This window comes from Schistosoma mansoni (assembly GCF_000237925.1).
Source record: "Schistosoma mansoni, WGS project CABG00000000 data, supercontig 0160, strain Puerto Rico, whole genome shotgun sequence".
Lineage (NCBI taxonomy): Eukaryota > Metazoa > Platyhelminthes > Trematoda > Strigeidida > Schistosomatidae > Schistosoma > Schistosoma mansoni.
Window position 1 is genome coordinate 15,075 of NW_017386051.1, and position 10,559 is coordinate 25,633.

The 10,559-nt window shown below is 42.1% G+C and overlaps 7 protein-coding genes across 7 annotated transcripts in view; all 7 read left to right on the forward strand.

Moving 5' to 3' along the window:
- Window positions 1–2,265: 2,265 nt before the first annotated feature.
- Smp_174500 (hypothetical protein) overlaps window positions 2,266–10,559 on the forward strand; it is a gene marked incomplete at both ends in the record, with an annotated part of 15,511 nt that continues 7,217 nt past the window's right edge. The window contains 3 exons of the mRNA XM_018797853.1: window positions 2,266–2,326; window positions 7,524–7,649; window positions 9,931–10,046. Of these exons, the coding sequence (XP_018646741.1) occupies window positions 2,266–2,326; window positions 7,524–7,649; window positions 9,931–10,046 (303 nt within the window). The remainder of the gene's footprint in view (window positions 2,327–7,523; window positions 7,650–9,930; window positions 10,047–10,559) is intronic.
- On the forward strand, window positions 2,907–3,078 carry Smp_183570 (hypothetical protein; the record flags this gene model as incomplete). The annotated part of the gene is given in 2 exon segments (XM_018797864.1): window positions 2,907–3,056; window positions 3,073–3,078. The coding sequence occupies 2 exon segments, from the start codon at window positions 2,907–2,909 to the stop codon at window positions 3,076–3,078; spliced, it is 156 nt and encodes a 51-aa protein (XP_018646742.1).
- Window positions 3,207–3,465, forward strand: Smp_183560 (hypothetical protein; the record flags this gene model as incomplete). Its single annotated transcript, XM_018797875.1, is given in 3 exon segments — window positions 3,207–3,360; window positions 3,380–3,385; window positions 3,431–3,465. The coding sequence occupies 3 exon segments, from the start codon at window positions 3,207–3,209 to the stop codon at window positions 3,463–3,465; spliced, it is 195 nt and encodes a 64-aa protein (XP_018646743.1).
- On the forward strand, window positions 3,513–3,662 carry Smp_183550 (hypothetical protein; the record flags this gene model as incomplete). Its single annotated transcript, XM_018797886.1, has 1 exon — window positions 3,513–3,662. The coding sequence occupies one exon, from the start codon at window positions 3,513–3,515 to the stop codon at window positions 3,660–3,662; it is 150 nt and encodes a 49-aa protein (XP_018646744.1).
- Smp_110390 (hypothetical protein) lies at window positions 4,394–4,567 on the forward strand (the record flags this gene model as incomplete). The annotated part of the gene is made up of 1 exon (XM_018797897.1): window positions 4,394–4,567. A coding segment is annotated over one exon (174 nt), but the record flags the coding sequence as incomplete, so codon positions are not given.
- Smp_107860 (hypothetical protein) lies at window positions 5,496–5,669 on the forward strand (the record flags this gene model as incomplete). The annotated part of the gene is made up of 1 exon (XM_018797908.1): window positions 5,496–5,669. A coding segment is annotated over one exon (174 nt), but the record flags the coding sequence as incomplete, so codon positions are not given.
- Window positions 5,717–5,866, forward strand: Smp_182950 (hypothetical protein; the record flags this gene model as incomplete). The annotated part of the gene is made up of 1 exon (XM_018797919.1): window positions 5,717–5,866. One exon carries the CDS (start codon window positions 5,717–5,719, stop codon window positions 5,864–5,866), a length of 150 nt encoding a protein of 49 aa, XP_018646747.1.

Here is a 10,559-nt window from a genome sequence, read left to right on the forward strand (position 1 = left end):
TGTTATTGTGGTAAATGTTAATAACACTCTAATAGTAAGGCTAATGACAAGTGTAATGATAATGTTATTGACAAAAACACTAATAATGAAGAAAATAACAATGATAATAATACTACTACTGACAATAACAATATTATTATTATTATCAATAATCATAACGGTAGTAGTAGTAGTATTCGTGACATGAATATCAATATGATTACTCTCATTGACGTGAAATGCTTCATTCCTTTCCATTTGTAGAGATCTCCGAGTTTGAGGTGGATATGTTGATCTACATTGAAGAACTTAAAGTGCCCATGAATTGGTCATCTGATCTGTCTAATCAGTCAAGTGTCATGTACAGAAATTTATCGACGTCAATTTGTGACCTGGTAGGTGTGCATTCGTTATGTTTATTGTGTTCTGTATGTAGTGGTATGCAGTAATCAGAGAAGCAGTGTGTGAATTTTCCGAAGCACATCAGTGTACTGAACAAATCATTCTGTGAAACGAAGGGAGTAGACATCTCCAGAAGAGAGGGGCATAGTTCAAAGCAAGTTGATGATTGTGTAATACACAGACTGAGTTAGTAAGTAGGTGTGGATGTGTGTAGGTCGGAACTAAAGTATGTAAGAAAGCAATCAGTTAGTCAGTGGGTAAGAAGGTAGTAGTTAGTAAGTAGGTGAGCAAGTGGTGAGTTAGTAGTCATATAAGTGTGAGATTGAAGCCAGTTGTGATGAGTTGGTGTATTGAGTGGTGTTCACATTGGTAGTGTGAGCGTCGGTTATTCGAGTGAATAAGCCAGGTATTGTCAGTGATTGTCCATTTGTGAAGTGGTAGTCGTGCAGTTAGTCATCATAATGATGATAACGACGATGAGCATCCGTGGATACCGGTCTCGATGAACATTGTAGTTGTGGTGTTGATATATGAAGAAGCGACCAACGTGTAGACAAACTGAAAAACTGACTGACTGACTGATTGTGTATTCTGTGTAATTTTGTTTCGCATGTTGCAGCTATTGAACGGTCTACGTCTGGGTAATGAAGAGATCTCTCGAGGTGCTACTTGTGTTCATGTCGTCTTCATTCGGATCATCATCTGGATTGACAGTGTCGGTCAAGCTCATACAGACACGGGTGCCAATCGTGTCTCAATCGAAGCTGTTCGAGTGATTGTGAGTGTGCAGTTGCGTCTGTCCCGTGGATCACAACCAACTGAGACTGATCTCAAGGAGACTCTGATTCGTGGATGCACACTCCTGAATATCAGGAGCGGACCAAGTTTGAGAAACATCACAGTATATCGTAAGTTGTCAATTGTTGTTGTCCATTATTTTCTCAATGATATGATTTGATATGGCATGGTATGTTGTGGTATGTTATGGTATGGTACGGTATGATAGTGAGGAGAGACACCGACTGTGGTGCTATTGAAATAGGAGGGCAGTGACAGTATTGCTTATCACCTGATTGTTCTCATTTTCAGATGTGCGCAACTGTTGAATGGAAACGTAGGTGTGTAGATAGTGACTGACTTGCTGATGGATGAGGAGGTGTGAGATTCGCCAGTTCTCTAAGGTCACATGCATTTCGGTGATGTTGAAGATGTTGAGTGTTTGTGGCTTACGATGTACGGTGTAGCCTTTCTATAATGCTATCGTGTTGTGTTGCATTGGTTTGTGAAGGTTTTTTAAATTGTGAAGAGTGAATCTGTGTGTTAAGAAGAGATGAGTTTGTATGGGTGTTTGTTATTGCATGTTGGTTTATTGATTGAAGGATAACACAAATAAGATACTTCGAACGCATATTACTTCGATGACATTTGTTGCTGCCTGAATTATGGTTTTCATTTTCGTAATGCGTGCTAAGGTCACTGGGTGTCGCTGGGTGTCTATATATAAAGTGAGTTTTCATGTTTTAAGCTTCGGCTTCTGTTCGGAATATAGAGCTGCAATGAAGACTCAGTCTTCTCCATCTCAAATAAGCGTGTAGACTATCTAAGTCGAAGCGTTGTTGTGCACTAGTTGGAGTTCTGTTGAGTCCGACAAACAACATTTTGTTAGCAGAATAATTTAAGTCGTCGAAATATCAACCACCGTAGTCCCGTATCGAAGCTGACACGAAGATATTACTGGCTGACGAATACAACTACATGTGTTTTCTGTTTAATTCAACAGGTCCACGAACAAGCACTGTGGCAGCGACTGACGGTCTCGAACAAACAGAAACAAGTGCCTCGACAGAATCGAGTCAGCCGATCAGGACAACGTCGACGGAGACGATGACAATATCGACTGTGCGGATGACCAGCCCGTCATCAACTACTGCTGGATCTGCTTTCGGTAGGTTCATATTATGTTGCAAGACAACAAGTGCTGTGCACATATTTTTTCCCATACACGCTCACACGGAATATGATACTGTGAACTGTCTGATGAGTGCTTGAATTTTTGTCTATTTATATAGATACTGATAGATCAGATGTCATATATTCGATATCAAATTGAAAGATTTATCAAAACACGTGTTCACATGACATGTGTGTTCGTGTTGAGTGCATTGACTGACTGTCTCACTGATTGACACATCGACCGACTGACTGTTTGATCAACGTGTTGATTGATCGATGGATTGATTGGTAGACGTATTGATTGACTGATTGACTGATTGATTGATGAGATGATTGAGTGACTGGTTGGTTAATGCAGAGATCGACTGACTGAATGACAGTGGTTGCGTTGGCGAGTGTTCGCAATGCAAATGTGTCGATGGTGAATGTGATGGTGAGTGTCGACAGCGTGTTAATGTTGGTGTGTAGCTGAATGCATGATCACGATCGGTGGTGTAGTGGATTCAGAGAATCAGAGATTCAGAGAATCAGAGATTCAGAGATTCACACTAATTGTAGGCACAGTGACACGGATGTGGGATGACGAGAGGGTGGATGGTATGTGTGATGTGTGTTTTGTGTGTGGAATTGTGACGTTGTGTGAAAGCACTGTGTTGTTTTTGTCACGGAGTTGTGTAGATGGTGTTGCAGTGGTTGATGCATTGGTAGTTGTTGTATTGTATGTTGTTGTTTGTGTAGGCGTAGATATTGGTGTGATGATGTTGTTGGAGACGGTGGCATAAGTGTCGGTATTTGGTGTTGCATTGATAGTTATGTTGGTGGTGTGACCTGAGACAGAGGATGTGACTGGCATATTGCGAGACAATGTTGAGATGATGTTGATTTGTGACGAGTGTACTAATTTGTGGTTGTTTGTGTGTTTGGGTGTGTTCTCTCTGCTTCTGTACAGACACATCGACAGGCGTTTAGGACTGAAAACCAGCAGCGGTCTGGCACACAGAACCAAGTTGGGGGGTCAGAACCTCGGTCAACCGAACACCACTAGCCACCTGGACGAGGCAACAGCCAGAAGCCCAAGCATGGGCACGAGCACTAGCACTAGCACCTCCGCCACCACAAGCACAGCATTGACGCCGTCGACGACGATGACCACGGTGGCAACATTGGCTACGATGCGGATGACCGACCCGTCATCAACTACTACTGCAGCTACTTTCGGTAGGTCCGAATTGTTTTGCAATACACCAATCGCCCTCCACACCTGTTCTCACACCTCATTCAACACGTGTTCACATGACATGTGTGTTCGTGTTGAGTGCATTGACTGACTGTCTCACTGATTGACACATCGACCGACTGACTGTTTGATCAACGTGTTGATTGATCGATGGATTGATTGGTAGACGTATTGATTGACTGATTGACTGATTGATTGATGAGATGATTGAGTGACTGGTTGGTTAATGCAGAGATCGACTGACTGAATGACAGTGGTTGCGTTGGCGAGTGTTCGCAATGCAAATGTGTCGATGGTGAATGTGATGGTGAGTGTCGACAGCGTGTTAATGTTGGTGTGTAGCTGAATGCATGATCACGATCGGTGGTGTAGTGGATTCAGAGAATCAGAGATTCAGAGAATCAGAGATTCAGAGATTCACACTAATTGTAGGCACAGTGACACGGATGTGGGATGACGAGAGGGTGGATGGTATGTGTGATGTGTGTTTTGTGTGTGGAATTGTGACGTTGTGTGAAAGCACTGTGTTGTTTTTGTCACGGAGTTGTGTAGATGGTGTTGCAGTGGTTGATGCATTGGTAGTTGTTGTATTGTATGTTGTTGTTTGTGTAGGCGTAGATATTGGTGTGATGATGTTGTTGGAGACGGTGGCATAAGTGTCGGTATTTGGTGTTGCATTGATAGTTATGTTGGTGGTGTGACCTGAGACAGAGGATGTGACTGGCATATTGCGAGACAATGTTGAGATGATGTTGATTTGTGACGAGTGTACTAATTGTGGTTGTTTGTGTGTTTGTGTGTGTTCTCTCTGCTTCTGTACAGACACATCGACAGGCGTTAGGACTGAGACCAGCAGCGTCGGGCACACAGACACAAGTGCGGCGTCAGAACTCAGTCAACCGAACACCACTAGCACTAGTACGAGCACAAGCAAGAGCACGAGCATGGGCACGAGCACTAGCACTAGCACCTCCGCCACCACAAGCACAGCATTGACGCCGTCGACGACGATGACCACGGTGGCAACATTGGCTACGATGCGGATGACCGACCCGTCATCAACTACTACTGCAGCTACTTTCGGTAGGTCCGAATTGTTTTGCAATACACCAATCGCCCTCCACACCTGTTCTCACACCTCATTCAACACGTGTTCACATGACATGTGTGTTCGTGTTGAGTGCATTGACTGACTGTCTCACTGATTGACACATCGACCGACTGACTGTTTGATCAACGTGTTGATTGATCGATGGATTGATTGGTAGACGTATTGATTGACTGATTGACTGATTGATTGATGAGATGATTGAGTGACTGGTTGGTTAATGCAGAGATCGACTGACTGAATGACAGTGGTTGCGTTGGCGAGTGTTCGCAATGCAAATGTGTCGATGGTGAATGTGATGGTGAGTGTCGACAGCGTGTTAATGTTGGTGTGTAGCTGAATGCATGATCACGATCGGTGGTGTAGTGGATTCAGAGAATCAGAGATTCAGAGAATCAGAGATTCAGAGATTCACACTAATTGTAGGCACAGTGACACGGATGTGGGATGACGAGAGGGTGGATGGTATGTGTGATGTGTGTTTTGTGTGTGGAATTGTGACGTTGTGTGAAAGCACTGTGTTGTTTTTGTCACGGAGTTGTGTAGATGGTGTTGCAGTGGTTGATGCATTGGTAGTTGTTGTATTGTATGTTGTTGTTTGTGTAGGCGTAGATATTGGTGTGATGATGTTGTTGGAGACGGTGGCATAAGTGTCGGTATTTGGTGTTGCATTGATAGTTATGTTGGTGGTGTGACCTGAGACAGAGGATGTGACTGGCATATTGCGAGACAATGTTGAGATGATGTTGATTTGTGACGAGTGTACTAATTGTGGTTGTTTGTGTGTTTGTGTGTGTTCTCTCTGCTTCTGTACAGACACATCGACAGGCGTTAGGACTGAGACCAGCAGCGTCGGGCACACAGACACAAGTGCGGCGTCAGAACTCAGTCAACCGAACACCACTAGCACTAGTACGAGCACAAGCAAGAGCACGAGCATGGGCACGAGCACTAGCACTAGCACCTCCGCCACCACAAGCACAGCATTGACGCCGTCGACGACGATGACCACGGTGGCAACATTGGCTACGATGCGGATGACCGACCCGTCATCAACTACTACTGCAGCTACTTTCGGTAGGTCCGAATTGTTTTGCAATACACCAATCGCCCTCCACACCTGTTCTCACACCTCATTCAACACGTGTTCACATGACATGTGTGTTCGTGTTGAGTGCATTGACTGACTGTCTCACTGATTGACACATCGACCGACTGACTGTTTGATCAACGTGTTGATTGATCGATGGATTGATTGGTAGACGTATTGATTGACTGATTGACTGATTGATTGATGAGATGACTGAGTGACTGGTTGGTTAATGCAGAGATCGACTGACTGAATGACAGTGGTTGCGTTGGCGAGTGTTCGCAATGCAAATGTGTCGATGGTGAATGTGATGGTGAGTGTCGACAGCGTGTTAATGTTGGTGTGTAGCTGAATGCATGATCACGATCGGTGGTGTAGTGGATTCAGAGAATCAGAGATTCAGAGAATCAGAGATTCAGAGATTCACACTAATTGTAGGCACAGTGACACGGATGTGGGATGACGAGAGGGTGGATGGTATGTGTGATGTGTGTTTTGTGTGTGGAATTGTGACGTTGTGTGAAAGCACTGTGTTGTTTTTGTCACGGAGTTGTGTAGATGGTGTTGCAGTGGTTGATGCATTGGTAGTTGTTGTATTGTATGTTGTTGTTTGTGTAGGCGTAGATATTGGTGTGATGATGTTGTTGGAGACGGTGGCATAAGTGTCGGTATTTGGTGTTGCATTGATAGTTATGTTGGTGGTGTGACCTGAGACAGAGGATGTGACTGGCATATTGCGAGACAATGTTGAGATGATGTTGATTTGTGACGAGTGTACTAATTGTGGTTGTTTGTGTGTTTGTGTGTGTTCTCTCTGCTTCTGTACAGACACATCGACAGGCGTTAGGACTGAGACCAGCAGCGTCGGGCACACAGACACAAGTGCGGCGTCAGAACTCAGTCAACCGAACACCACTAGCACTAGTACGAGCACAAGCAAGAGCACGAGCATGGGCACGAGCACTAGCACTAGCACCTCCGCCACCACAAGCACAGCATTGACGCCGTCGACGACGATGACCACGGTGGCAACATTGGCTACGATGCGGATGACCGACCCGTCATCAACTACTACTGCAGCTACTTTCGGTAGGTCCGAATTGTTTTGCAATACACCAATCGCCCTCCACACCTGTTCTCACACCTCATTCAACACGTGTTCACATGACATGTGTGTTCGTGTTGAGTGCATTGACTGACTGTCTCACTGATTGACACATCGACCGACTGACTGTTTGATCAACGTGTTGATTGATCGATGGATTGGTTGGTAGACGTATTGATTGACTGATTGACTGATTGATTGATGAGATGATTGAGTGACTGGTTGGTTAATGCAGAGATCGACTGACTGAATGACAGTGGTTGCGTTGGCGAGTGTTCGCAATGCAAATGTGTCGATGGTGAATGTGATGGTGAGTGTCGACAGCGTGTTAATGTTGGTGTGTAGCTGAATGCATGATCACGATCGGTGGTGTAGTGGATTCAGAGAATCAGAGATTCAGAGAATCAGAGATTCAGAGATTCACACTAATTGTAGGCACAGTGACACGGATGTGGGATGACGAGAGGGTGGATGGTATGTGTGATGTGTATTTGGTGTTGCCTAGATTTTTATTTCATTTTTATATTTTCTAAAGTTTTCACTTCATTTTTCCAACAATTTCGTCTACCAGCGTTCGTCCTCTTATAACTGGTAGTCTGCACTTCGCGTTTAATAACTTCTGAACATTTCTCCCTCATATCTACTTCAGATTATTCTACTCTGAAATCAGGCGACACATTTTCTTCTTCTTTAACTACTGCTGAATCAAAAACAAATACAACAACCGAGGTTTCATCAACGACTATTACAACGGAATCTGTCTATATCGGTAGAGGTAAGCATTTATCTACTCTTTTTTTATTTGTATTCATACTCTTCTATGATTGGGTTAACTTTTTCTCTGCATTTCGTTCCCAGATTAGTAGGAATAGCATCAGTTTTCCTCTTGTTACTAAAATTTAGTGCTGCCTACTTATTGTACTCACAAAGTAAGTCGTGATTTATGACCGAACATGAACTGATAGATACAGATTACCGAATATTAAGCATGTGATATTCTTTCAGCCATTAGTTTATACTCACTGAGTGTGACTGCTTGTAAATGCGTTGAATAAAATCTGGTCTAACATATACTTTGGTTCTATATTTTTATTCGTGATTCATATACTTGATGTAAGTTGATTCAGTTTGTATATAGTATGTCGTTTGATTATTCAGTCTAGTGGTTGCAAAATCTCAATCAACGGTCGCTCATTAGCTTATTATAGTAGTATATCATTGCAAAAACAGGATTATTTCATTTCCCCGTCACATCATCTTTGCAAATGAAAACTTCTATAGTTGTAAAGATACTGATTTAAAAGTAATTATATTAATCCTAATAGCTAACTAATCATGGGACTGAATTTACATTTTCCAACCTAAATTATATTTCTGAATATCTTATGGATTTCATATATGAAGTTCATTATCTTCTGATCTTCTGATTCAGTGCATATTTGTTTGTGAAGATTTTAGTAACTTTATATAGCTGAAATCATGAGTCAATTGAAGCTAGACCACCATTGAAAACCTGGAAGCACTGAACGGCCGTTTCGTCCTATTATGGAACTCCTCAGCAGTGCGTATCCACGATCCCGCCTCACTAGATTCGAACCCAGGACCTATCAGTTTCGCGCGTGAGCGCTGGTGGTCTAGCTTCAATGAACTCATGATTTATACTATCTAAAATTATATCTTTGACAGTTTTTCCTGATAGTAAACTAAATTTCAAAAAGGAGCAAAATCATATGAACTCATGAATGGATTGTATTTTAATTGAATATTCTAAGAAAATATGTTTAATGTATCTATCAATTAATATAAACAGTACAATCTTGTCTAGTAACTTCTTACTTACTTACTTACGCCTGGTACTCACAATGGAGCATAGGACGCCGACCACCATTCTACAACCCACTCTGTCCTGCACCTTCCTTTCTACTTCTATACAATTTTTGTTCATTCTTCTCATATCTGTCTCCATTTGTTGACGCAATATGTTCTGTGGTCTTCCTGTTCTCCTTTGGCCTTGAGGATTCCATGTGAGGGCTTGTCTTGTGACGCATTTGGGTGCTTTCCTCAATGTGTTTCCTATCCACTTCCAGAGCTTCTTCCTGAATTCTTCCTCCACTGAAATCTGGTTTGTTCTCTCCCACAGTAGCTTGATGCTGATAGTGTCTGGTAGTAGTAACTTCACCATAGTTTACAAAAATGTACTTAAGAACCCAAAGTGTATTATTTTAAAATATTCATTTTTAGTCTAGTTGCACATGAATGGTACAAATTCACCTAGGTCGGATAAATTGGTATACGGTATTGAGGTGTTTTATGTTAATTCAAGAAATTAAATTCACTGATCAAACTGTTCTATGATAGCACAATTTACTGATGAGCAACTTTGCAGGTATAAATGATCTGACTAACATTTTCCTCATGGATTCCGTTAAAAATCCTGTAGTGATCTAGGTTAGGCAGCTATTGAAGACCTGTATGTTCTAGATGGCAACATAGTCCTAGTATGAGACTCTTTAGCAATTTACATTCACGACCAGCAAACAGGGACCGAACTCAAAACCTTCAGTTTTGAGCACGAACACTTAATTTTTGAACCACTGAGCCGGCATCCAGTAGTGTATTAGTCTAAATTCGGTCAATCAGTGATGTCACGTGGAAATCTTACATTGTCATTGGTGGGGCCCTCCCAACATGGTTGAACTTCATTATTCATGGATTTTCAATGATTTTCTTAACCAGATTGGTTTGCAATCTCAATAAAAGGAAATTTTTTGGCAACTATAAATTCTTGTGTTGTCCAAAAACCCAACATTGCTATTGTTATGTAGTTCACTCATGTTGTTGTTTATGCCGGTTACCCCTCGTCGAGGAGCATAGGCTGCTCACCAGCATTCTCCATCCAACTCCGTCCTGAGCCTTCTTTTCCAGTTCTTTCCAGTTGTTATTCATCCTTTTCATATGAGTTTATCATTTGGCTAATGTCGAATTGGTCCAATATATCAAACATTTTCTTTAATGATAATAATGTAATTCTTTGTATTTCTTTTTATTCTTTCCAGTATTTACACAATTTAATGTCAAAGGTGTATTATATAAATCAAATAATGCAGGAATTATTCCATGGTCTGATGATTATACTAATTATCAATCGAAAATTTACATTAGTTTAGCTGCGGTATTCTGTAATTTGGTATGTAATTAATTATTAATATTGTATATAATACACCAGTAAAGACTGGTGTAAGGCAAGGTTGCTTACTCTCACCGTTTCTCTTTCTCCTGGTAATCGACTGGATCATGAAGACGTCAACGACTGGAGGAAAGCACGGGATACAGTAGACAGGCAGGATGCAACTTGACGATCTAGACTTCGCGGATGATCTGGCTCTTCTATCACAAACGCAACAATAAATGCAGGAGAAAACGACTAGTGTAGCAGCAGCCTCAGCAGCAGTAGGTCTCAATATAAACAAAGGGAAAAGCAAGACTCTCCGATACAACACAATATGCACCAATCAAATTACACTTGACGGAGAAGCTTTGGAGGATGTGGAAACCTTTACATATCTGGGCAGCATCATTGATGAACACGGTGGATCAGATGCAGAGGTGAGGGCGCGGATCGGCAAAGCAAGAGCAGCATACTTACAACTGAAAAACATCTGGAGCTCAAAACAATTGTCAACCA